The 26,491-nt window shown below is 42.4% G+C and overlaps 2 protein-coding genes across 2 annotated transcripts; one reads left to right on the top strand and one right to left on the bottom strand.

The window, feature by feature from the left end:
• The first annotated feature begins 8,993 nt into the window (after positions 1–8,993).
• Positions 8,994–10,091, top strand: LOC123322426 (cyclin-dependent kinase 1-like). Its single transcript, XM_044910371.1, has one exon. It carries the CDS (start codon positions 8,994–8,996, stop codon positions 10,071–10,073), a length of 1,080 nt encoding a protein of 359 aa, XP_044766306.1. The 3' UTR covers positions 10,074–10,091.
• Positions 10,092–15,993: 5,902 nt separating this feature from the next.
• LOC123322425 lies at positions 15,994–16,602 on the bottom strand. The gene has a single exon (XM_044910370.1). It carries the CDS (start codon positions 16,600–16,602, stop codon positions 15,994–15,996), a length of 609 nt encoding a protein of 202 aa, XP_044766305.1.
• Positions 16,603–26,491: the final 9,889 nt, after the last annotated feature.

Below are 26,491 nucleotides of genomic sequence, written 5' to 3'. Positions count from 1 at the left end.
CTTTACCTACCACGGCCATATTTATTCCACCATCCGAACGCCAAAAAAAATTAAAGAGCTAGCACCCAAAAAGAGAGTTGTGAACCTCCAAATATTCGCCAAGAGTCTAACCTCTAAAAAAGGAAATTTCTACGAAGATCTGTCATAATATGCTCTGCATATAGAGAGGCCTCAAAAACAACAAGGGATAATATCAGGACGGTTCCGTACTGGTGGTCACCCGAAATTGAGGAATGCCGGAAAAAATGTATAGCGGCCAGTAAAAACCTCCAGAGGGCACTTAGAAGAAGGATGATAGAGGCGGCCGAGACGATGAGGATAGAGGTCAAGGGGATGAGAAACAAATTAAAAGCAAAAATAAGAACTGCCAAAAAACTGAAATGGAAAGGCCTACTGGAAGATCTGGACGATGATATATGGGGACAAGGGTATGAGATTATGACAGCACATCTGAGAGGTAGTAGCCTACCGTACACAATGTCAGAGCCGGAAACCAGGGGGATTTTGATGGCACTCTTCCCATCGACGGGTCAACCAATCAGAACAAATCGATTACGTGGCCCCCTAGGCGAGGACTTTACGACTGAGGAGCTGAAACAGGCAATTGCATCCTTGAAGACGAAGAAGGCCATTGGGCCAGATGGCATAACAGGAGAAATGATGAAGGTGGCATATGCTACAAGCCCGGAGGAAATGCTAAAATACTACAATAATCTGCTTAGAAAGAAAGAATTCCCCAAGAAATGGAAAACAGCCAGGGCAGTACTGATACCAAAGCCAGGTAAAGATCCCTCTGACCCGTCATCTTTTAGGCCGATATGCCTTCTTAATGTACCCGGAAAGGTATATGAAAAGCTTCTCGTCAACCGAATAACCGGAGAAGTGGAGAAGAAGAAGGCCCTGTCGAATAGCCAGCATGGTTTCAGAGCCAAAAAGTCAACTACGATGTGGTGCGTGCTGGTGACCATAGATGTGAAAAATGCTTTCAACTCCATAGCCTGGGCGGACATCATCGAGGCAATGAAAAACAAGGAAATATCCCAATACCTCATAGACATTATGCAAAGGTATTTCAGTGAAAGATTCGTCCGGGTGGGGCGAGTACTTCATAAGTGCATGATGGGAGTGATTCAGGGGTCAAATGTGGGCCCCCCACTGTGGAACCTCACATATGACGAAGCCCTGAGGCTGCCATATGGGGAGGAAGTGAGCAGTCTAGCGTACGTGGATGACCTTCTTATCATGGTCGAGGGGAACACGGAGGAGGAGGTGAAGGGTAAAATTAAGGAATCATACAACAAAATACGGTTCTGGATTGAAGAAAAGAAGCTGGAGATAGCTGTACAAAAAACCGAGATATTAGTGATGAAAGCGCCGAGAAAGAGGGGACGTCTTAAAATCGAAATCATGTCGAGCACGAAATCATGGAGAGGAAAGAGAAGGAAGACAGAGACAGGGATGAAACGAAGGATGAACATACCGGGTTACGCTCCTGACGTTTGGGCTTTGAGCTCTCTCCAGGAGGCGACGATACCCGGGAAAAGAGGAGGGTGGTTTAATGGGTGAGAGTCCCACACAAATCCGCAGCACACTCTCGCTAGCATGAACACCTTGAGGCCCTCTGCGGAGAAGGCATTAGCTTCCCCCTTCCTCAAGGCAAAAAAAAACCCTACTTCCAAGGGGGGTAAGGGAGGATATGCGCACCACGCTGCAACCCGTAAATACCAATCGCCTTGGTCGAGACGAGTTGTCCTGGAACACAGTGTAATGAACCCCAGTTTTCTGAGGGAAATTGGAGTTCATCTTAGTGCATTTTTTTCGTTTTAAATTTCCGTCTTTGAAAATTTAATTCTCGAATATTCCGTACGTTCATTCCGACAGGCAGAGTAAATGTAAAAAACCGCTTATCTGTATTTCACGTTGTTTTTCTTACATGCCGCTGAAGATTTCGACGTTTTTCATCTGTTGATATGCGATAAACCGGAGCTGACGACGTTTTTCATTCTTGTCGTATTCTGGAATTTTCAGATTTTTACCGTGAGAGGGGATATGCCTATAAAAGCAAATTTTTCCCCGCGACGGTCACTTTTGAATTTTACTTCAGTGCTTTCCTTTCGCTTGTGTATTTTTTTTCGCTTTCTAACGTGGTTTCTAACTTCTGTTATAAATTCAGTTAATTTTCGGTATTCTTTCGCCGTTGAAGAATAATCATTTTGTGTTATTTGCATCAGTGCTTAGAGTTAATTTTTTAGTTTTTTTTTCTTTTAAATCCTTTGAGTTTCGAGTGCTTGAAACAAAGGAGAAATACAACTACACACCGATACCGTATAGCAAGTCCTTAGCATTCGTCAGTTCTGGTTGGCGCATTTTTATTGAACCGTTAATTTTTCTCTACATCCGGTATAAATTTCATAAAGTGCTCGTGACCGGATAAGATTTCCCGAATGTATTTTCACTGATAGAATCACTCATATTTTATATCACACATATCTCCCTTGTACATATAATTAGTTTCCGAAGGTGTGAATAAACTTTTACAATTCGATTTTGACTTCTTCGTTGTCGCTACTACCCTAGACAACACCGAGCTCTGTCTCTGGCTAGCAGCTACTCTGGTAGGTTTGCTATTCTCCCTATTGAAAAGAATAGCTGGCGCTCGAGATTAAGGCTTCTCCGAGAAACGCACGTTACAAAAATGGCGCCCGAGCAGGGACAGTGCAAAATCTAGAAGGAAACAACAGAGGTGAGAAACATTAACCGGACAGTGAGTGAATTCCCGAAACAGTGAGTAAAATCTAAGAACAGTGAGTAACTATTTCTTGAACCGAGAACTGTGAAAAATAAACTTGAACTGTGTTTTATTACCTGCCACTCTGTATTGAACTGTTATACTGTGAATTGAATTGGACTATATTCTGAAAATTTTCCTATTGTTGAAACCTATTGGAAATTATTTAATTATTCCTTTTGCCGATTACTTATATTGAGTTGTTGAGAACTGAACTGTTGTTGCGCCTTAATATCAGTGAAAATTATTTCCGATTTCTTATTATTTCTGATTTATTGAATTGAACTGTTTTAATTTCGTATTGAAGGTGAGTGAATTTCCGAACATTGAAAATTTATTGTCACAATTGGTAAAATTTAATAGGTTTTATTTACCTATCAGTTTAATAGTGAATCACCTATTACCCTGTTGATAACTTGTCTACCTGCTTTTATTTTCTGTTGACCGGTACTGTTGAAACTTACCAATTATTTCTGATTTTTCTGAAAACTGAAATTCGATTATTGCGATTTATTTTCTGGATATTGAACTTGAAAAAAAACTGTTTGGAAATTAACCTGTGCGTTCTGGTGCGATTCGAGTTTCGGGAAATTTTCCGGACTATACGAAACGACTTGCGAGTGTGTGCGGTATTTCGCGAATATTTTCGAACTTTAGTGGGACTGATTGACAATTTTTTTTCGAGTAACGTTGAACTTGTAAAATTTTTGGTGTGATACATCGGGACTTAGATTATTTTAGTGCGCCGGGACTTGAACTTAGATTTTTTTTTTTTTCTGATACGCCGGGACTTAGACTTTAATTTTTTTTTTTTTTGGGTTACACCGATACCCACTTCGAACTTAAGTGAGTAGGTTAGCTAACGATTAACTCACCGGGTTGGACTTAGAACTTAAACAGATTTTGAAAGACATACCGAGTGTGAAAGATTGGTGCGTTCTGAATCGGACTTAGTTTAAAATAATATGTCGAACATGGATGTAAACCGGTTACTCAGTGATGAACTTACATACGAATTACAACTGAGAGGACAATCGATACCGGGTACTGTGATGACTAAACGGAGTCTACTACGACAAGTACTTCAGTCTAATGAACCTCTATTACCCCCAACGTCATTGAATCCCGCCTCGGAGATTGAGATTTGTCAAAATAAACTCACCGATTTAGTGGAATCCCTTCAGAACTTCAATCATGAGAATGCGGCTAACGAATTTTCGCGAATTTACACCCGATTAATACACATACAAGGAAGGCTGGACTTTATTGTTACTGCAGACACAACACAGTTACAACTGGTTGGACAAATGAAGGCAACTACTGCTAAGGCATTGGAAACACTGGAGGAGCTACGTAAAAAGAGCAATCGTGAACAGCTGCAGACATCTAACCGACATCAGAAGTCTCTCTTGGATGTGGAGGTGCCCAGTTCACCTGGAGTGTCACCGATCCAACCTGAGAGGATGTCAAGGGTCGAAACATCACTTATCGACTTGGGAGATGGTGTCGATCCTCCTGTAGCAGTGGATGTCTCACGTACTGGTACACCTGTAAGGAATCCAACATTAGAACAGGTCATGAATGAGACAAGACAGACATGTACAGCATTACTACGACAGTTACCAGCGATACCTCTCACACAGTCACAGGACTGTGGGACAACAACACCTGACCGTCCGACACAGGGTAGATGGATTAATTCTACACGAAGGGTGTCTTTTCCGCACTTACCTGCACCTTGGATAAGTCCTGACCGACCAATTGTCACAACACCTGCCAGATCAGAACCGGAGTCCCGATCAACAATACCGACTGTCCCTGTACACAAGTGGAACATTTCCTTTGATGGCACTGGAAGTGTGACCGGATTCCTTGAGGAAGTGGAGAGACTGGCTGAATCCCGTAAAGTGTCCCTGGAACAAGTTTTCGAATCAGTTTATGAATTACTACGGAAAGATGCAAGGGATTGGTTTATTCCCAGGAGAGGTACTTTCGAGGATTGGGAGGATTTCAGCAACCAACTGAAAGAAGCATTTCTGCCTGTCAACTATGAGGAGAATCTGTTGGAAGAAATAAAAAGACGAACACAAGGACCTGAAGAAAAGTTGCTTCTATATGTTACCCGGATGCAGAACTTATTCCAGAAACTCACCTATACAAAACCATCCGAGGTGGAGCAGATCCGACTTATCCGACAGAGGTTGATCCCGCCCTTACAACAGGCCTTGGCCTTCCAGGAGACCAAGACGTATGATGAACTTCTCCGTAAAGGAAAAGTTTTTGAACTGGTCCAATGGCAGATGAGCCAGTACACCCGGCCACCCTCAAAACCAGGTTTCGTGGAAGAACCTCACCTGACGTACACTCCCCGTCAACTGAACCGATATCAGGCGAGTTTTTCTGTGGATACCGGAGAACAGGTTCATCAAACAACTGATCACAGGGAATCAGCCCCGCCGACGCAAGCCAACCAGACACGACTTTCTCCGCAGGGGGAAAGCCGTCCAAAGTCACACCGATCCAGAGAGTCAATAGTCCGGCAACAGGAATCACACCGTCCAACTTCTGGAGACAGCTCCGAAGGTAGATCCGGAAATTCAACACCGCCACCCCGTCGTCGAGCTGAAAATAGCCACGCTGACCGGACCCAATCATCATCAGGGAGGAGAGTGTCCTTCCAGACACAGTGTTTCCGATGTGGTGGATATGGCCACATGCGTCGAGAATGTCGCAGGCCACCGAAAATATTCTGTTCTCGATGTCAGAGAGAGAACATTCTATCACGGGACTGCCCGTGTTCGGAAAACTGAAGGGGAGATTGGAGACGGAGTCGACCACATCTCCCGGAATCTTGACTCCACTGACACCGACCACCTGTAATGATAACCGAACACTTCCGAGCACTGATAGATACAGGAGCGACCAGGAGTTTTTGCAGTCAGGCCGTATCCGATCAGTGTGAAAGTAAGGGAATCACAGGACAAACAATGCACAACAGTTTTGCAGTAATAGCGAACGGAAAAACCACCGTCACGCCGAAACTGTACACCACCACCGTGCAAATTTCCGATTACACACTGCCTGATTTGAAATTCTTACTGGTACCAAGCTTACCGGTAGACATTATTCTGGGGATGGATGTTCTGTCGACTTTCAAGTTTTCCGTAAATCTCAGTACCGCCGAGTGCTTCCTGGAAGGCCGACTGATCTCAAAACCGATGACTCCCGTCGAAACCACCGCAGAAGTTCACACCGCCGAAGAACACCTGTTGGAACTGACAGAATCTCAGAAACAGGAGCTGGAGGCATTTCTGACCGAAGAATTAAAGAAGTTCGAAGACCTGTATGGTACAACCGACCTGATTGAACACAAGATCAAACTGAAACCGGGCACCGAACCGATCAAACAACGATACCGACCCCTAAATCCGAAAATGCAGGAGATCTTCAATCAGGAAGTGGACCGTATGCTGGCTGAGGGAGTGATTGAACCCTCCAAGTCACCGTGGAGTTCACCTGTTGTATTGGTCAAGAAGAAAGACGGAAAGTACCGTTTCTGCATCGACTTCCGTGCTGTTAACCAAGTGTCTGTGAAAGATGCATACCCGTTGCCGTACATTTCTGGGATTCTGGACAAACTCCGAAAAGCGAAGTACATCTCCACACTGGACCTGAAACAAGGATATTGGCAGATACCGTTAGCAAAGGAAAGCCGTCCGATTACTGCCTTCACAGTTCCGGGAAGGGGACTATTCCAGTTCACCGTGATGCCGTTCGGTTTACATGCAAGCCCAGCCACCTTCCAGAGGTTCCTAGACACCGTCATTGGCCCAGAAATGGAACCGGAAGCGTTCGCTTACCTGGACGATATAGTTGTCCTGGGGGAAACTTTTGAGGAGCACCTGGAGAACTTGAGAGAAGTATTCCGACGGTTGAGAGAAGCTAATCTTCGTCTCAACCCCGACAAGTGTGACTTTGTGCGAAAATCCCTAAAATACCTTGGACATGTCGTCACCTCCGATGGCATCTGTACCGATCCCGACAAAGTGTCTTCGATAGTGTCTTTACCAATACCGAAAACCGTCCGAGAACTGCGTCGATTTCTTGGAGTTGCCAGCTGGTACCGTCGTTTCATAGAGAACTTCTCCGATTTAGTTTCCCCGTGGACTCGATTACTGCAGAAGAAACACCGTTGGAAATGGGGAGAAGACCAGCAGTAGGCCTTCGAGCTTCTGAAACAAAAACTCACAGAATCTCCGATACTGGCTTGTCCAGACTTCACCCAACCGTTCGTTCTGCAAACCGACGCCAGTGACATGGGCCTTGGAGGTGCCCTAACACAAGTGATCGATGGAGAGGAGAGAGTAATCGCCTATGTGAGCCGAACATTAAACCCCGCAGAGAAAAATTACTCCGTCTCAGAAAAGGAATGTCTCGCCATAGTATTTTTCATAGAGAAACTGCGACCGTACCTAGAAGGATTCCATTTCACAGTAATTTCCGATCACATGAGTCTGAAATGGCTTAACTCCATCAAGTTACCGTCCGGAAGAATTGCTCGATGGGCCGTTTTCCTTCAGCAATTCGACTTCGAAGTCCAGTACCGTAAAGGATCGATGAACAAAGTAGCCGACAGCCTGTCCCGAAACCCGTTGCCGTCCCTAGATTCCGTATGTTTATCCGAGATAGAAACAACTCAGTGCAAATGGTACAACAAAAAGTTACAGGAGGTGGAAAAAGACCCAGCAAATTTTCCTGACTACGCCGTTGAAAATGGAAAACTGTTGCGACATTTCTGGGACTCATCCGACTTCACAGAAGATGGAACCGGCCAACCCTGGAAACTCTGTGTACCATCCGAACAGCGAACAGAAGTACTGCAGGAAAACCACGACTCAGAACTAGCAGGTCACATGGGGATCGCCAAAACGATTGCACGGATAGCCAGAAACTACTACTGGCCAGGGATGCTTAGAGACATTGCGAAATACGTGAGAAACTGCACATCGTGCCAAAAGTACAAAGTTTCGCAACAGAAAACCCCTGGTAAGATGCAACCACACCGAATGGCGGATGCGCAGTTCAAAGAAGTATCCACGGACATAGTTGGACCATTGCCACGGTCAAAAAAAGGAAACTCCTACATCGTGGTAATGCAAGACCGGTTCACAAAGTGGGTAGAGTGTCGTCCGTTGCGGAAAGCCACCGCCAAAACTGTTTATTCGGCCCTCTACGAACAAGTCATCCTGAAATATGGTTGCCCAAAACTAGTAATATCCGACAATGGAGTACAATTTGACAGCAGACTATTCAAGAACAGTCTCCGAGAGCTGAACATCGCTCACCGTTTCACACCACCGTATACCCCTCAGTGCAACCCTGTAGAAAGAGCTAACCGTACCCTGAAGACTATGATAGCACAGTTTTGTGAAGCCGATCAACGCACCTGGGATGAAAAGATAGGAGAGTTAACGTTTGCCATCAACACCGCTAAACAGGAGTCTACTGGATTCACACCGGCATTTTTAAATTATGGAAGGGAACTAGAAGTCCCGAGGGCGATTTATTCGACAAACCCCCACAATAATGAAATGAACGGAGAATCCAACCGTACAGAAGAAGAAAACAGAGACATGACTTACCGTACTCAACAGATCAAACATCTCCAGGAGGCTTATGAGTTCGTCCGTACTAAACTATACCGTGCCTTCCAGCAACAGGCTCACCACTACAATCTTCGACGAAGAGAAATCCGATACCATGTGGGAGATAAAGTTCTACGCCGGGGCCGTCCTTTATCCTCGGCCGTTGACAGTTTCGCCGCCAAGTTGGCTCCGAAGTTTTGCGGACCGTTTACCGTTGTTAAAGTTGTTTCACCTGTCGTCTATGACCTGAAAGATACAGAGGGTAGAAAAATCACTAACATACACATTAAAGATTTAAAACCATTTCATGCATAATAATATTATTGACATGATCCGTTAACCGTTCTATAGAAATAACCTCTGAAAGGAGGAAATCCGTTATTTTTTTTTTTTTTTGTTACCGAATCTATATTATTTCTCCGTTACCGAATATACATATGTATATAATTTTTCCGTTACCGAATATATTATTATTTTCCGTTTACCTGTTGATCTGAATAACTGTAGTTGCTCGGCCAACCAGAACCAGTGTTCCGTAAGACAAAAGGTGTCTAGTTAACATGTTTCAGATGGAACATTTACACCTGGGGGAGATCTTGGGAGAAGGCAGCTTTGGGCGTGTCTATAGAGGCCAACGACACGGCCAAGCAGTGGCGGTGAAAAGGACTATGTTGACTCACCACGCCATCCAGGAAGTCGACATACTCAGGTCCCTAGAACATACAAATATAATACCCCTGCAAAAGGCCATCATAGAGGGAGACTACCTTTTTATGGTAATGCCTCTGTGCGACGAGGACCTAAATGCCTTCCTGCGTCGAGAAGGGCCGAGGAACCAGCCGTCTCGGTTCTTCCGCGTGATGCGGCAGTTAGCAGCAGCCGTGACGGAGTGTCATCGTCGGCAAATAGTACACCGAGATATCAAGCCAGCCAACATCTTACGCCGCCGGTGCCGATTCCTGCTAGCAGATTTTGGGTTGGCCGAAACACTCACCACCGCCCAACCCCTGCTTACCGAGCCAGCAGGAACCATGGTGTACTGGGCACCGGAACAGCGCAGGCTAGAGCCGTATGACACGTCCGTCGACCTGTGGGCGTTGGGGTTAGTGGCCGTAGAGGTGGCGACCGGCCTACCGTGCCGTCAGGGTGAGGAGGAACAGCATTGGGCCTCATCCCTGGACGACAAATACCGTGCGGAGATGGAGCGGTTGAGATTCCCCGTCCGATGGTATATCGAAGGTTTGCTCCAGGATAACCCGTCCCACCGGAGACCTGCTGCACAGTGGGAGTGGCCTGGAACCGATACCGTCCTGTTAGTTGAAACCGTAGCTCAGCCACCCCCACTGATACCGGTGTCCACACTGAGACCAGCACCGCTTCCACCAATTGCTCCGTTAACGCCACCACCCCAACTGTCTCCCGTCCCACAGGAACCGCCAGCACCAGGGAAGACACTGATTTTGCCGTCAAGACTAGCATCCAAAATCCAGGCTCAACCGAACCCCCGTCTGTGGTCACCCAGTCTTCGGACTGAGGTCATCGCCCTGATACCAACCACCGTCAAGGGCAAACGCCGGCTCCGGCTGAAGCTCAGGTTTCCCTCCGGCACTGCCCACCGTCTCTGGGTGCCAGTGGATTGAAACCGTAAGAATTATCTTCCTGAAAAAAAAAAAAAAAAAAAAAGAGAAATTTGCGCCAGTCAAACCGTGTGTTCACCGTATAGAAATGAAAATACCAGGTAATAATGATCTTACCTCTTTTCAGAATACCGTCTGACGGCTGCAACATGAGCGACTCAGACTTTCTGGAACGACTGGACGAGGAGCTGGGTCTTGTCGAGCCATTAAAAGACCAGGAACCGGAATCTCCTCCCCGTCCTGTGCCGTTGCCGTTGGGGGCACTCAAAGCATTTGGTCGCCCCAAACCAAACACCTCTTCCGCTGTCACTGACCGTTCCACATCATCACCCAGGAAGCAGGAACTACAACAGGCGGCTGTTCCGACTCAGAGACAGAATGCAATGGAGATAGACATTCCAGCTGAAAAGAGAAATAAGCAAGATAAACGTTATTTCATAAACAAGGGGAAGATTTCCAAACAACCGGATAATCGTCAACATGACATCCATCGACATAACAACCGTCCAGCTCAAATAACAACCAAGATTCCAGCCAGAGTACGTACAGTTGGCACAATGGGGCCCAATGTCTACTTAGAACTTCGCCCTAATATGTGTTGGAGATGTGGCCAAGGGGAGCACAGTCGAGCACACTGCACCGGTACCCCGATTCTCTTCTGCAGCAGTTGCGGCCTGCTAGGTACATTAACCAGAAATTGTACTTGTCAGTCTCATCACCGTCAACGCGAGGCTGCCGTCCAATGTGATATCCCCAGCGCATCCACCCAATCCGAACCGCCCCGGAAGAAATCAAACAAGTTCCGCATGCCAACCAGTAGGGAGTTAGCCCTCCGTGCCTGTCCAAGATGTCGAGAACTCCGTGAGGCCAAGGACAATAGCAAGGAGAAATCACGTACAACTGAAGCCCGTCACTAACTTAGTTATAACCGATTACACCGTAACAATTCCGTTCAAATTCCGTACAGGCACCACCGTTGACCGAAATACCGTATCTACAGATTTTCATCCGTTCAACATGCAATTATAAATCAAACCTGTTAAAACTGTCCGAAAAATCTGTTATTTATGTAAGGAATACCAATAAAGGATACTGTTTCACCTTGCAACTGAGTATATCCGTCTATTAATCCAATAGATCTAACCAATTTCTGTCCTGAACCGAATCGAAATTATTGTACCGTCAATTTAACACTGTTTACCTGAAGAAAACACCGTCTACCTGAAAACAGAATACAGAGAAAAACCGTTCCAAGAAGAAAAGTTGACCACGAGGAACGATGAAGATTGGAGAGTTTATTGTTAGAAATTACCCACCTGCGAGTCTCCTGCCGGCTCCGAGAGTCCCAACGTCCGTATAGTCAGGTCGGAAGGGGTGAACCGGTCCATTGAGCCCCCACGTCGAGCTGTTGGAGGCTTTCCACCTGTTGCAGCTCCCACGATTCCTGGGTAACCTACAAAACCACGATGGAATTCAAACACCCGCCAAACACAGTTAAATTAGGTACTCACCGGAGGGATGAAACGTGACACGTTTCCGACCAGCGATAAAGATGGATTTCCACATGGAGAAAGAAGATTTTCCACAATAATTGAACATCCACGCACGGAACGCTGAACAAAATTCTTTGACAAGATGGCGGAGACCTGCGCCGAAATGACTGACGCTGACGTTTCGGCGTGCGCATTGGAACTACCATTCCAACCATAGAGAAGATAAGTACTATCGAATACAGCTATTGTAAACTGGTCACGAGTATAGGTGGCGCTCGCGAAAGTAAGGTCATTATTTCTAGGGGTGGATAGAGTCGTGAAATTAAGCTCACTATTTCATCGTAAGTTAATTTCTTCCGAGATGGAGGGGGTGTAATGAACCCCAGTTTTCTGAGGAAAATTGGAGTTCATCTTAGTGCATTTTTTCGTTTTAAATTTCCGTCTTTGAAAATTTAATTCTCGAATATTCCGTACGTTCATTCCGACAGGCAGAGTAAATGTAAAAAACCGCTTATCTGTATTTCACGTTGTTTTTCTTACATGCCGCTGAAGATTTCGACGTTTTTCATCTGTTGATATGCGATAAACCGGAGCTGACGACGTTTTTCATTCTTGTCGTATTCTGGAATTTTCAGATTTTTACCGTGAGAGGGGATATGCCTATAAAAGCAAATTTTCCCCCGCGACGGTCACTTTTGAATTTTACTTCAGTGCTTTCCTTTCGCTTGAGTATTTTTTTTCGCTTTCTAACGTGGTTTCTAACTTCTGTTATAAATTCAGTTAATTTTCGGTATTCTTTCGCCGTTGAAGAATAATCATTTTGTGTTATTTGCATCAGTGCTTAGAGTTAATTTTTTAGTTTTTTTTTCTTTTAAATCCTTTGAGTTTCGAGTGCTTGAAACAAAGGAGAAATACAACTACACACCGATACCGTATAGCAAGTCCTTAGCATTCGTCAGTTCTGGTTGGCGCATTTTTATTGAACCGTTAATTTTTCACTACACCCGGTATAAATTTCATAAAGTGCTCGTGACCGGATAAGATTTCCCGAATGTATTTTCACTGATAGAATCACTCATATTTTATATCACACATATCTCCCTTGTACATATAATTAGTTTCCGAAGGTGTGAATAAACTTTTACAATTCGATTTTGACTTCTTCGTTGTCGCTACTACCCTAGACAACACCGAGCTCTGTCTCTGGCTAGCAGCTACTCTGGTAGGTTTGCTATTCTCCCTATTGAAAAGAATAGCTGGCGCTCGAGATTAAGGCTTCTCCGAGAAACGCACGTTACAACAGCAACTTAGTCGTATGGGTCAGCGTCCCTGAGACCCCGACTATGTTGTTGAGGAGGGGGTTTTGGTGGGTGAGAGCCCCACACGAATCCGCAGCATTGAACCGCTCGCTGCGGAGAAGCCGGTATCGGTTTCCCCCTACCTCGTGGGCAAAAAAAAATGGTTAGGTTAGGTTAGGTTCCCGTGCGATCCCGTGAGGAGAGTAAACTCCCATCGGACGTCTCCCCAGGTGGCGGATAGGGGGATGACTCCCATATATGGGTGGTACCGGGGAAATCAAATACCCGGGGCGGACCAAATCCGCGCTGCCTTGCGCGTAGGGGAACGGACCCCAAAGGCTAAGGGAAGGAAAACCCTGACAGAAAACCCATGCACACCGATGGGCAACCATCGGGGAAGAACGCGTAGGCGGTTAAACTAACAAATATGGCGGATCATAAAACGGAAGTTATAACCCAGGAGGGTAGGAACGAAAGGTCCAGCATCCCTTCCCGCTTATTCGGGCTGTCCCACGGATTCTGGGGGGGCAACGAAACGCCAAGAACTTCTAGGGTAGGCGACCAGGCTATCTCAGCGACTGGAAGAAAAACGGAGAAATCGGTGGGTGAACGGACGGTTTCACCGTTTAAGGAGAAGGGAAGGATGGTGAAGAGAAAGAAGAAAAGGCACGAAGAGGGAGGCGAGATCCATGAAAGGGCTCAAATGCTGAGGGAGGCACGACAGAGGAGGATGGTGGAGGAAGGAAAAGACATTGAGGTGATGTCTGAGGGAGCGCTGCCGAAGGGTGACCAGACCGGATCACCCAACGTGGCTGCTGGAGCTGGGAAGGGTGAGAGTGCGGAGAAGAGAAAAGACACGGAGTCTATAATGGAGGACGCGGTCTTCGGGAGGAGCTCCAAAATTCAGAGAACTCTACCACTAGTAGTTCGTGTGCAGTCGAAGGAGACAGAGATGAAAGCTACAACTAGCACACAGGAAGGCTCCGAAAATGCACCTATGGAAGAAGATGACTTCCTAAGAAATTTTATATTAATGGCCGCGAATCCAATCAAAATAAAAAGGGTGGAAACACCCAAAAACATTAGTGTCTGCAGTGACTACATAGAATCAGTCACAAGTGTGCTGTCGGAAGTGTCTGAAGGACTCTGCAGACTCCTAGACATGAACATACAAGAAAAAAACGTGGTAAAGGAGATAATGAAGCTGAAGGATCTATTAGAGACGGAGATAGAGGAAACGGAAAAACTCAAATTCCCAAAGGAAACTAAAGAATTCGGATGTCAGGTGGACCTGGAGGACATTCAAATGAATATATCGATATCCAAGATACAGGACGTAATGAAAGAGGAAATGGACATCTCGAAACTGGATGACCTCATAAGGATGGACTGGCCCGAAGAGACATACAGATACAAAGTCAGTGGAGGCAGGATCACAAACGTGGAGGCAGAATGCGATATCGCAGTACTGGCAGAGACCGAAAAGATGTCAGAAATACGGTTCCTTCGCCAACTGGTCGGGGTCCCAGAAGGGTGTATGACTACATCAAAAAAGGAAAACTGAAAGGAAGGCAAATCTTAACCCATACAACGCTAGAATCGGCGAAGACCTAATAAAAAAACGAGCGCTGTCCACCTAGTGGGACTGGATGCAGGAGAAAATCACAAAAGTAAAGCATACAACGTGTACGAGATGTGCAAAAAGCTTAAAGACCATGTAAACGAGCCTGATAGCAAACATCTTGCCATAATTAATGCTATAGAGAGGGAAAAGAAGAGGAAAATAATAAAATAATACATAAGAAGATCTAAAAGGGAATGCTGGAAAAAAATATTATATTAGAGGAGCTGGATGGGGACATATGGGGTGAAGCATATAAAATCGCCACCAAAAAACTTGGCACTGGAGCCCCCCCTTGTAGACTCTCCACAAAGAGAAGGCGCAACATATTGAAAGAACTCTTCCCTACGGTAAGCGAGGAGCTAACCCCACCCAGTGGGACGACAGATGTCGAAGCATTCTCAATGGAAGAACTGCGCACGGCTATAAAGAAGATGAGGTCTGGTACAGCCCCGGGGCCAGACGGCATAACGTAGAAGTCCTGGAGACAACTTTCGAAATACTGCCCTAAGTACGTACAATAACTTATTGAAGGAGCAAATCATACCAAAAGCCTGGAAGATAGCCAGAGGCGTATTAATCCCCAAGGTGGGAAAGGACCCGTCGGTCTCAAACTCCTATAGACCGATCTGCCTATTGAGTGTAGCTGGCAAGCTATACGAGAGACCCATAGTAAATAGGCTTACCGCTGAGCTTGAGAGAGGAAATAAAATCTCCAAATCACAGCACGGTTTCAGGAAGGGACGCTCTACTACTAACGCCATATTAGAATTGCTGGAGAAAGTAAAGAACACCCGGAAACGATGGTGTGCGGTAGTACTTGAGGACGTAAAGAACGCCTTTAACACGCTGAGGTGGAAGAGCATCGTTGAAAGCCTGCGGCAAATGGGAGTAAGTGAATATCTAATTAGATGGGTGTTGTCGTACTTTAGGAAGCGCATCGTGAGGATTGGAAGTGTTACTCATAAGTGTACGATGGGTGTTCCTCAGGGGTCGGTGGCAGGACCCGTTCTGTGGAACGCGGGATACGACGGGGTACTCAGGCTTCCATATAAGCAGGGAGTTTGGGCCATTGCGTACGCTGATGACCTCGCCTTTGTTATCGATGCAGATAGTAGAGAGGAATGGAGGACTTCCCTACATGTTTGCCAACCTAGAAAAAGGTCTAAAAGGTCTACCATCAGGGAATGATTGCTTTCTAACGAAACCTACTTCATTCTTTCCGCAATGATCAAATATATTTATGAAATTCTATCGAGCTTTCTAGAGTTTACTGTTAAAAAGAAAAAAAGATTTTCATAACCTCGATTGCTGATTGGTTGAAATTTATGTTGGTGTTACTACTTCTTGTGACGTTGGCAAATGTCAAGAAGGAAAAAGTAATCTTTTAGGTTATGTGCATAATCTTTGCTTGGAAGCAATCTTTTTTTCTTGTATTTTGTAAGCTATACGGCACATTGACTTCTTCTTCTTCTTCTTCTGCTAGGACGATGTCCTGTTTTCTCCAACTTTCATTCGATGTCCTGTGACGATGAAGTCCAGGAGTCAGCCCATCTCTTCGGTGGTCTTCCTAAGGGTCTAGTTGTGTTCGGTTTCTCCTTGTATGCGGCTTTGGCGAGTCTATCGTCCTGCATCCTCTCTACATGCTGTCTCCATTCTCTTCTTCTCCCTCGTGACCACCTTACGACATCTGGCATATTATCGCACCGCTCCCGGATCTCACTGCTTCGCTGTCTGTCCCACAGTGTAACGCCTGCGATCGCTCGAAGGGTCCTCATTTCGGTTGTTCGTAGTGCTCTTTTCGTCCGGCTAGTGTCCGCTCTCGTTTCCGCTGCGTAGGTGAGGATGGGCCTCACTGCTGTTCTGTAGATCCTTGCCTTGCTGGTTATCGACATGCATTTGTTTTTCCAAATAGTACTGTGCAGACAGCCAGACACTCTTGCTGCTTTATTCACTTGTGCTTTCACCTCGTCATATGTGTTTCGGCTGCTTGAAGCTATTATCCCCAGGTATTCAAAACTCATCACTTGTTCGATTGGTTGGTCGTTTAGTGCTAGTTTGAATCGTATCGGTTCCTTGCTGATGGTCAACGACTTGGTTTTCGATATCGAGATGCTCATATTATATTCGTTAACATGCCGCCGAATGATAAAGACGTCGATGCGAGTCTCTCGCTTAAAATCGTTGCTCCTCAGTGTGGGCACTGTGGACAACAAATTATTAAAAGTTGTTCAAGGTGTACTAAATGTAAAAAAAGTTACCATCGTGGTTGCAGTGTAAAAATCAAAAAGTGCTGTGAAATCGAATTATCAAATTCAATATCGGGTGACAAGTTATGCTATGATTCATCCCCAATGTTCGATATCGGACCTAAAAATATTGATCGTGAATCTACCCATCAGGATCTTCTTCTCAGGATCATTTACGAACTGGAAGCTAAGAATAGTCTGCTTATAGAAAATAATTCCCTGCTGAAATCCAGGATTATTCATCTCGAGAGGGAAATTGAATTAAAAGATGCTGAAGTTACCAGAGCGAATAAAAAAATGTCAACAAACATTCAAAACACTAACATCGGTCCGCGAAGTAACGCGAATAAACATTCGACTCCTATCGATGGATCACTGCCTGGGCGTTCCGCAACTGTCGGTCTCCCGTACAATAAAATCTCTCTCGGCAAGCATATTCCGGAGTCCCCAACTGTTACTCCTGCCATACCAGATAAACCGAAATCCTTGCCCCAAACATCTGATTTAAGACGGCATGAAGTAATCTCAGAGGGAACATCCAAACAATCGAAGAATTCGACTGTCAATGCAACATCTTTTGATAATGAATGGAAAGTGGTCGACCGTAAAAAACCACGAAAATTTCGAAAATCCTTGGTGATGGGATCCTACGTTGGAGCAGCCGAGGTTGAGGGACTGGACAAGTTAATAACCCTTCATGTGTCCAATTTGAAACCCGAGACTTCTGATGCAAATTTAGAAAAATTTCTAAGCCGTAATTTTTCGTATGTCAAGTGCGAAAAGATAACATCTAAGTACCCTGACTCGTATGCCTCATTCAAGGTTGTCATATCCAGTTCCGATTATTGTTTATTGTTTATTGTTTTTAATCAGGACACATACAGGTAATTGAATACCCAAAAAATGGTCACAATTTAGATTTACAAAAAAGATAGAAGTACCTTAAAAAAAAAAGCAAAAAAAAAAAAAATTAGAAGAGAATTAAAATTACGTATTCAATATAAAAAGAAAAAACCACAACAACAGTATACATCATCTATGTGGGCCGAAAGTCAGAATACCGCGATCAATGGTAAGATGTGATGAAATAATTCTTAAGCCTTGACTTGACAGAAATTGTGCTGAGAAAAAATGGGTCAATTACTTCTTTAAAGCTGTTACATTGACTGAGCATTCTATGAACAGGAGAGTTCATAGCGCTATTGGTTTGTCTCTTCGGTATGTGAAAGATGTCAAATTGCCTAATCCTCCTTATTGGAGCGTAAATATTCAGTCTGGAGGTGATGAATATACTTTCCAGGTCCCCATTCATCAATTTCCGAAGGAATATGATGTCACCAATACATCTGCGATCCTCAAGCCTGATCATATTGAAATATCGCAATCTTCTATTGTAATTTTCAGAATCCCCCCGACTCAAATTCATATTACACTTAAATCCTAAAAATCTCAAGAATCTACGTTGAACCTTTTCAAGACGATTGATATACACCAAATAACATGGATTCCATACAATAGATGCGAAGTTCAATTTATTGAAAACATAAGCAAAATAAAGACAGATGATTGCTCTGCAGTTAGAGAAGCATCTACTCTGCCTCAGTATAAATCCTAGCATTCTATTGCATGAAGTGACAACACAATCAACATGTATATCAAATTTCAACTTTGAGTCAAATGTTACTCCCAGATCCCTCACGTGTGATGACCGCTTCAAGATGACATCATGCAACATGTACTGATATGAAAAGATATTTAAATTCCTAGTATAGGAAATTACCTGACATTTTGCTAGGTTCAAGTAGAGACCCCCTGTCTCACAAAAACGCATGAAAGCATTTAAATCATCCTGCAGAAACTGGCAGTCGTGCTCACCTCTGATTCGGAAGAATATTTTTAGATCGTCAGCAAAAAGTAAGATTTGACAGGTTTTAAAACAGTTTATTATGTTATTAATGTAAATAACGAAGAGTAGGGGACCTAATTGGGAACCCTGAGGAACACCAGAAGTTGACATGAAATACCTGGATTTAAAACCTTCTATAGAAACGTACTGTGACCGATTAAGTAAATATGATTCAAACCATCGAAGAAGCGAGCCGCAAACCCCAACCGCCAGCAGTCTGGAAAACAATTTTTGAGTACTTATCCTATCAAAGGCTTTGCTGAAATCAGTATATATGCAGTCCACCTGAATTCCACAATCAAGGTTCTCCTGCAAATACTCAACGAAAGATACCAAATTTGTTTCTATTGAGCGACCCTTAACAAAACCGTGCTGTTCAGGAATGATCTGAGTTTTTACCAAATGAAACAAATGTGGATAAATCAATGTTTCGAATATCCTCTCGAAGATACACAGCTTGCTAATTGGTCTGTAGTTCTCAATCTGATCTCTACTGCCGGATTTAAATATGGGGGTAATGGAGGCTACCTTCCATTGGTTCGGGAAAACTCCACTTTCCAGCGATTTGTTAAAGATGATTGTCAAAGGATACGATAATTGTACACTGCAAGCTTGAACAAAGCAACCAGGAATTAAATCCGGCCCTGAACCTTTCCGAACATTCAATCCTCTGAGCGCAGCCTCCACATCATCTCTTGCTAAAGTAATATGACTTAGATTACATGTACTGAATTGACTGTACCGGTCGCTATCATCATCAATATTGCTGTTCGATTGTACATAAACACTTTCGAAAAATTAAGCGAAGAGGTTACTTATTTCATGAGCTCCAGTTGCGGTTTCATCATTCAACGACATAGAGTTAGGATAGGTGGAAAACTTATTCTTAGAAGAGACAAAATCAAATAATTTTTTTGGATTATTCAACAAATCAGACTCAATTGAATCTTTATAGTTTTCGAAATCTTGTTTGACTGAATATTTGCATCTAGAGCGTAGAGTCCTAAATTCAAGCTGATCGGATATATTATGATATATTTTCCACTTTTTATGGAATTTCCTCTTACGTTTTATCAATTCAATAGTCTCATAGGAGAAGTATGATGGAAATCTTCTATTCTTTCTGACCTTCGGCACACAAAGCTGAATAACATCATAAAGAATTTCGTAAAGAATATCAACATCAATATTTACATCTTCATTACACAACAAATGTTCCCACGGAATATCACCAAGAGAGTGCCTTATGAGGTCATAGTCTGCGCGTCTGTAGTTATGAACATAGAAAACCCCAACATTCTTTACGCATGTAAAATTCTTAATGTCGAATGAAAATTCAATTGATGGATGAAATCTATCTTCAGGAATCAGGGGAACGTCACATTTTTGAACATTACTAATTAGGTAATTATTACATAGAATTAAGTCAAGAACTCTTCCATTACAATTTGGTACCGCATTAAACTGAATAAGTTCAAGAAATGAAAAACTATCAATAAGATCCTCACTTCTGGGAGTGACATTGACCGCTTCAAGTCCACCACATGAGTGACTCTTCACCCAAGATATATCTGACAGATTGAAATCACCCACAATAATTACAAGGTGATTGGATAATTTTTGTTTGATGTGAAACAGTTTAGTTGAAAAATAAAGAGCAGCATCCACATTCCCTGGAGGAATGTAAACGCAACAAAGTAAAATTTTCATATTATTTAGAGAGAGTTTCACCCACACATCCTCAGCCTCACTTTGAAATTCACACACCACCGACGGCTTGAGATAACTCTTTATCGCGACGAAAACTCCACCTCCGTCCTTCTTCACACTAAGTGCTGAAGACCGATCTCTTCGGAAGATTGAATATTGTCCAGTATCAACAACCTCACTGTCATAAATGTTATCATTCAGCCACGTTTCCGTAATGAAAATTATGTCATGATCACTAGCAACTGCATTCAACTTAAACTCATTCAGTTTAGTTCTTAATCCACGGACGTTTTGATAATATGCAGTAAGCACCATCAGTACAACTAACTATCTCTCAAAAAAAAAAAAAATAATAAACACATTAAAGTCCAAGAATAAAGAAGTCGAATTACAATCGCGTTAAGGCAGACTCGGACGAAATATGTATTATTTTGGATGAGTCATCCTTGCGAACAAGCACATTTCCGTTCTTGGTCCAAACGTACTTATACCCTTTGATTTTGGCAGTTGAACGGGCTTCTTTGAAAATCATTTTATCGGACTGTGTTAAATGCTCATTAATATATAGTCTGTCTGCTATACCATCAACCGATAATCCAGCAGCAGTTGCATTTTCGGAAAGACGCTTTCTCTTATATGCAGCGAGAAAATCATCGCGCTTAGACCTGGAAATAAACCGCACTACAATATTTTTTGACTTGTTCTTCAAGCTAGTGGGAACTCTAGCGACAAAATCAATAGAATCAGGGTCAACCTGAACATTTATGGAAGATCCAATGGTTGACACCGTCTCAACCAGATTCTCATTGTGTCGAATAGGGACGTTCTGTATTTCGAGATTGTTCAGACGGTTGAATCGCTCCATACCGTCCAGCCTAGAACTGAGGGTGGTAACCTGCTTCCTCAAAACTTCATTTTCTTTTTCTAATTTAGAAATTGTGGCAATAGCTTCATTGAAATGAAGCAGCTTCTCTTCGAAGTCGCTAATTTTGTCAGAGCAAAAATTTACGGATCTTTTTAATCCCTTTACCTCCTTAGTCAGTTGGCCAATCAGGAAGGCAAAGTTTTCCTGGGCAGAACGATCAGCATCCGCTCGATCATTCATGTCGCTCGCACATATCGAAGTGACGGGAGACTGTACCGGACCCGGGCGGGATCCGATCTCCACCTCATCGCCGCAGCCTGCCGCGCCATCCTCACGTGAAGGATTCCCGAGAGACTGTTGACACGGACGAGAATCCCGCGAACACGATGACTCATTTCTACATGATGGGCATCTCCATTCCTTTATGAAAAAGCCATGGATGGCACAAATTGGCCTAACAAAGTGAGTGTAAACCGTTTTTTCCATCGAAGAAAAACTATTCAACAATCTCCAAATTAAATTCAGAGCGAAATTATTCCGTAGAAAAATTTAGAATTCTTCAAGTAAATATACAATGCTCATCCAATAAATTGGAAAACTTGGAGGTTCTTGTGAATGAAAATAAACCTGATGTGATAAGTTTGGCGGAACATTGGTGCAATGCTGACAGTGTGAACTCGCTGGTGGTTCCTGGATATATACAGGCTGATTCATTTTGCCGAATACATAGAAGACATGGTGGTTCGATGATTCTCGTCAGGACAGGTCTGAGGGTGAGGAAGCTATCGGTATCCGTGTTTTCTCATGAGATGCATATAGAAATTTCCGGGGTACTGGTTTTACTGGGCAATAAGCGTCTGGGCATTATAAGTGTTTACAGACCTAGTTCTGGGAACCTTGAAATATTTTTTGAAAAACTTTTTTGTGCACTTCAGAGTTGCTTCGTTGATATTGATTATTGCTTCTTATGTGGCGATCTTAATGTTGATTATCTCGATGAGAGCTCTCAGAAAACTAAGTGTTTAGTTGAATTACTTGATTGTTTTGACATGAATGTTACATCTAGAGAGCCTACTAGAGTTTTCACTAATGTCACGGGTTACACTTCTGTTTCCAAGGTGGACTATATTATAACTAACTCCGACTTAGTTCGAAACTGCGAGACTGTTGTTTTATTTAGTGATCACAGGGTAATGTCACTTGAATTTAAGATGAATTTTTTTCCTACTCAGAAATCAATTAGGTCCATTAGAGATTTAAGTGAAGACAATCTGAATAATTTGGCAAGCTGCTTATCCAGGTGTGAATTTTCAGATTTTTTCCTTGAGACCGACACGGATAGATGTTTAAACGTTTTCAGAAATACACTTCTTTATTATTTTGAGTTATGTTGTCCCACAAGAAATATTACTAGCGTGCCTATGAAATGTAATTGGATCACCCCTGAAATTGGTGAAGGTAAAAAAAAACTCTTGAACCTTCATTGGCTTCACACAATAACTAAATCTGCGGAAAGCTATAACAACTATAAAAAAGCCAAATATTCCTATAATGCCCTTTTAAAAACTTCTAAACACAATCATTTCTGCTCTCTCATAAACAAATCTAGGAATAGGAGTAGAACAGTATGGAACATTGTGAACGAGTACACAGGAAGACTTCACAAGGTAAGTGGAAACATAACCCTTAATGTTGACGGTAAAACTGTCGATGAACCGAATGAGGTGGCTGATCTGTTCGGTGAATATTTTTCTACGGTTGCAGGTGAGAGGTTGAGAGCACATTATGGTGATTCATTATCACCGTGTTGTACTGTTACTCCATTATTAGGAAATAATTTTTTCTTTCAACCGGTTCTAAGTTTCGAGGTTGAGGATATCATCAAAGGATTGAAAAATAAAAAATGTGTTGGCACAGATAACATTTCTACTAGGATTCTGAAGAGAATTGGCCCAATAATCAGTGAACATCTTGCTCATATGGTGAACCTGTCAGTCACTACAGGGAAATTCCCAAGTGCTTTAAAGAAATCTATTGTCATGCCTATTCATAAGAAAGGTAATGTGCTTGACATCTCAAACTATCGACCGATATCTATTCTGAGTGTCATTTCAAAGGTTTTTGAAAAGATCGTTTTCATTAGAATGATGTCTTTTTTGAATAAATTCGATATTCTCAGTAAAGTTCAGCCACTTTTCCCAATATTCTTTTTTGATTTGTCTTATTTTAATATTGGCTCTGTTTCTTACTTGGACGTATTGCAGACGTTGTTCATCTGTTTTGTTGTTGAGGTACTTAATGTAGGCTGCTCTTTTCACTGCAGCGAGTGTCAGCACATTGACAATATTAATAATAATAATAATATCATAATAATAATAATAATATAATAATAAGCCTTTATTTCCAACAGGTAAAACACCCAATTACAGGAAGTGTAAATATGTTAAAAAAATATATATAAACCCATATGACAGCCTAAATATAAATGAAAAATATTACAACAACAAAAAAAAAATGCAAATACAAATCTGGAAATAGAAATAATACCAAAAATTACTGAGCCCACAACAATGAACATTAACAGTAAAAGGAAAAAAAACGAAAAAAAAAAAGAAAATTTCAAATTGTATAAATCCCTAATTGAATTGATTCACTCGACCACACTAATATACGCCTTCAGGATTTTATCCAAGGAATCAACAAATAAATCAACTTTATCTGCTATCTGATTATATATATCACACATATAATGACTTGGCGACTGCAAGCTCAAATTTGTCCTTCCCGATCTCAAATAAAAAAGTGTTCTACCTCTACTCTCTAAACGTGGAGTTAAAATTGGAAGTTTCTCTAACAGTGCTGGGCAGTCAATCTTGTTATTCAACAATTTGAATAGAGTATTGAGAGCCAAAAGAGCTCTTCTAGTTTCTAGCGGCTGAGCACTGAATCTTTTTAGAAGACTCTTGTGGTCGCAACCTATTGGAGGGTAAACAGAGTCCAACCTCCAAACTAAAAATTTGTAAAAACGCCGCTGAACCGCCTCTAACCGATTCACATGGCATTCATAAAATTATGATTTTCGATCCGCAAACTCTGTTTTTAAAAAGAATTTTATTCTTTCAATTATAAATCACAATTTCGAAAAACTAAATGACTTTATAATTGGACAGAGCGGAAAGGAGTTACAAACAGAATGAATTCTAAAATGGAACTAACTAGAATGTGTCTCTTTTCACATGGAAACCTTGGATTCTGGAAGAATCCGAGTCATCACTTTCTTCTCGCACTAACACTTTCCACGAAGACGAAGCTGGCGTCAGCGTTCCAGTACGAGGAGCATCTCGTAATACTTTCCCCCTTAAGAGATAACGTCTCTGTTATCTGCTGGGTGGCCTTGGGTGATGTCTTCCATTTCTACGTGTATGATTTTCCTTGGACTGTAGATTAACTCGGAGATCCTTGTTTTGTTCTTTATAACGAAGATGATTCCAAGAATTGTGAAACAGCACAATATCACACTTGTAGACTGGTGAATGACCTGAGTTATTGGATGTAGGTACATGGGCTGGTCTGAAAGTTTTTCTGCTTCTTGAAGGATTGAAGTTGGTTCTTTCAGATGCCTCAGGTGAAATTCAATTTTGTGGGTGGAGTTCAATGAAATTTTCGAAATGTTTTTGGCAGTTATTTCGAAAATCGGAACTGTGTCATCGTAGATGGATTCTTCAATAATAATTCGGCAGGTGGAACTTAGAAGGTTGATTCCCTGGATTGATTTCCTGAATAGAATTCCATGGCAGTCTTCTAGTACTGTTTTGTTCTTTTTGAAGAGGGTCAGGAGCTGGTGATTCTTCAGCGGGTGGATGATGTTGAAGTCGTTGTTCACTAGTGTTGTTTGGCATCGACCTGGGGTTGACAGAATGCATGCTTCCTTGGTAGGCTGTTGAAGGCAAAGCACCATCGAACTTCCCAATGTTGATTTGCATATTTCATTGGTCCAATATTCCTCGTTGTTGATTTTGATGGAATACGTCCTTGGCGGGATCACAGCAATATCTTGGGTATTGGGTACAGGGTAGATTCGGGAATATGAAGCAATTACTCGTTTGAGAATTGGGATTTTGAGAAGGAATGTGATAGTTTCCTCCGTTCCAATGACAGACATTTTTGCATATTCGATTATTTTGAAAAGATGAACATGATCAATTGGTGATAGTTGCTGTGTCTTATAAATTTTTTCAAGATATGTCCCGATGGAATAAAGTTCTTCAACTTTAATGACTTCTAAATTTGGAATTTCTCTCATTGCAAAACTTATAGTCCTTTCTAGCATTAATAAAGTGTTCAAGAGTGCTTGGGACTGAAGCATTTGGTATTCTACAATGATTCGAAATCCTTCGGTAGATTCAATATTCTGGAATAATGCTTTAGTATGAATAATATTTTCGTTTAGCAGAGCCAAATCTTCTGAATATCTTTTTGACAAATGATTAGCAAAAGAAGTTAATTTATTTATCCTTTCGATTTCGGAAGATTTGCTGTTGTGAAGGCTTTCTAAATTTTCGTTAATAGTTTTCAGATCATCATCGTCTAGGTTACCTGTAATGAATTTAATACCTTTTCCGATGAAATTAGCCAAACCTCTTCTAACTTTTCTATTGACAAATTTTCGTAAGATTTGTTCGATTTGATCCAAATTCAAACTCAATTGGTGAAAAAGTCGACGGGGTAATTCATCGAATGTTTGGTCTTTCTGAAGGTCATTAAAATTATCGTTCAACTGATCGAAATTGTCTTGCAAATTGGTAATATTTATGAAGAAAAGAAAATTATGGTAATGATCAAGAATTTTGGCATGACTCAAAGGTTCTTCAAAGTATCCATTACTTTTTATTTCGTGGACCTGAAGGGCCTGGTTTGTTTGGGTCTGAATCAGGAGGATCAGCAGTATCCTGAAAAGAACAAACGTTTTTTCTTAGTTTTTTGACTTTTTGTATGTGCGCTGTTGTTTCTCTTGATTTTGTAGTTAGACCACTTATTTTGTTTTGTTGTTGCTGTTCAACAATAATTTTTTCGAAGGGTGGATCCGTTTTTCTCGGTCTGTTTCGTTCGACGTAAACTTCTGCTTGCTCTAAATTTGGAGGGTCATTTCGCTTTTCGTTCAGCTTGTTTAATGTTTTCTGAGCTTTGTTTTTATTTCGTTCGTAAATATGGTCAAAAAATGGCAAAATTTCTTGTTTTCGTTTTTCGTTATACTGCTCATAAATAGTCATATTCAAATC

This window comes from Coccinella septempunctata, chromosome X (genome assembly GCF_907165205.1).
Source record: "Coccinella septempunctata chromosome X, icCocSept1.1, whole genome shotgun sequence".
NCBI classification, from domain to species: domain Eukaryota; kingdom Metazoa; phylum Arthropoda; class Insecta; order Coleoptera; family Coccinellidae; genus Coccinella; species Coccinella septempunctata.
Note: the sequence above shows the minus strand (reverse complement) of the source record. Positions and strands in the feature narration are given on the sequence as shown.

Coding starts and splice junctions, on each gene's coding strand:
- LOC123322426 (XM_044910371.1), top strand. CDS start 8,994: ATGTTTCAGATGGAACATTTACACCTGGGGGAGATCTTGGGAGAAGGC.
- LOC123322425 (XM_044910370.1), bottom strand. CDS start 16,602: ATGAGCATCTCGATATCGAAAACCAAGTCGTTGACCATCAGCAAGGAA.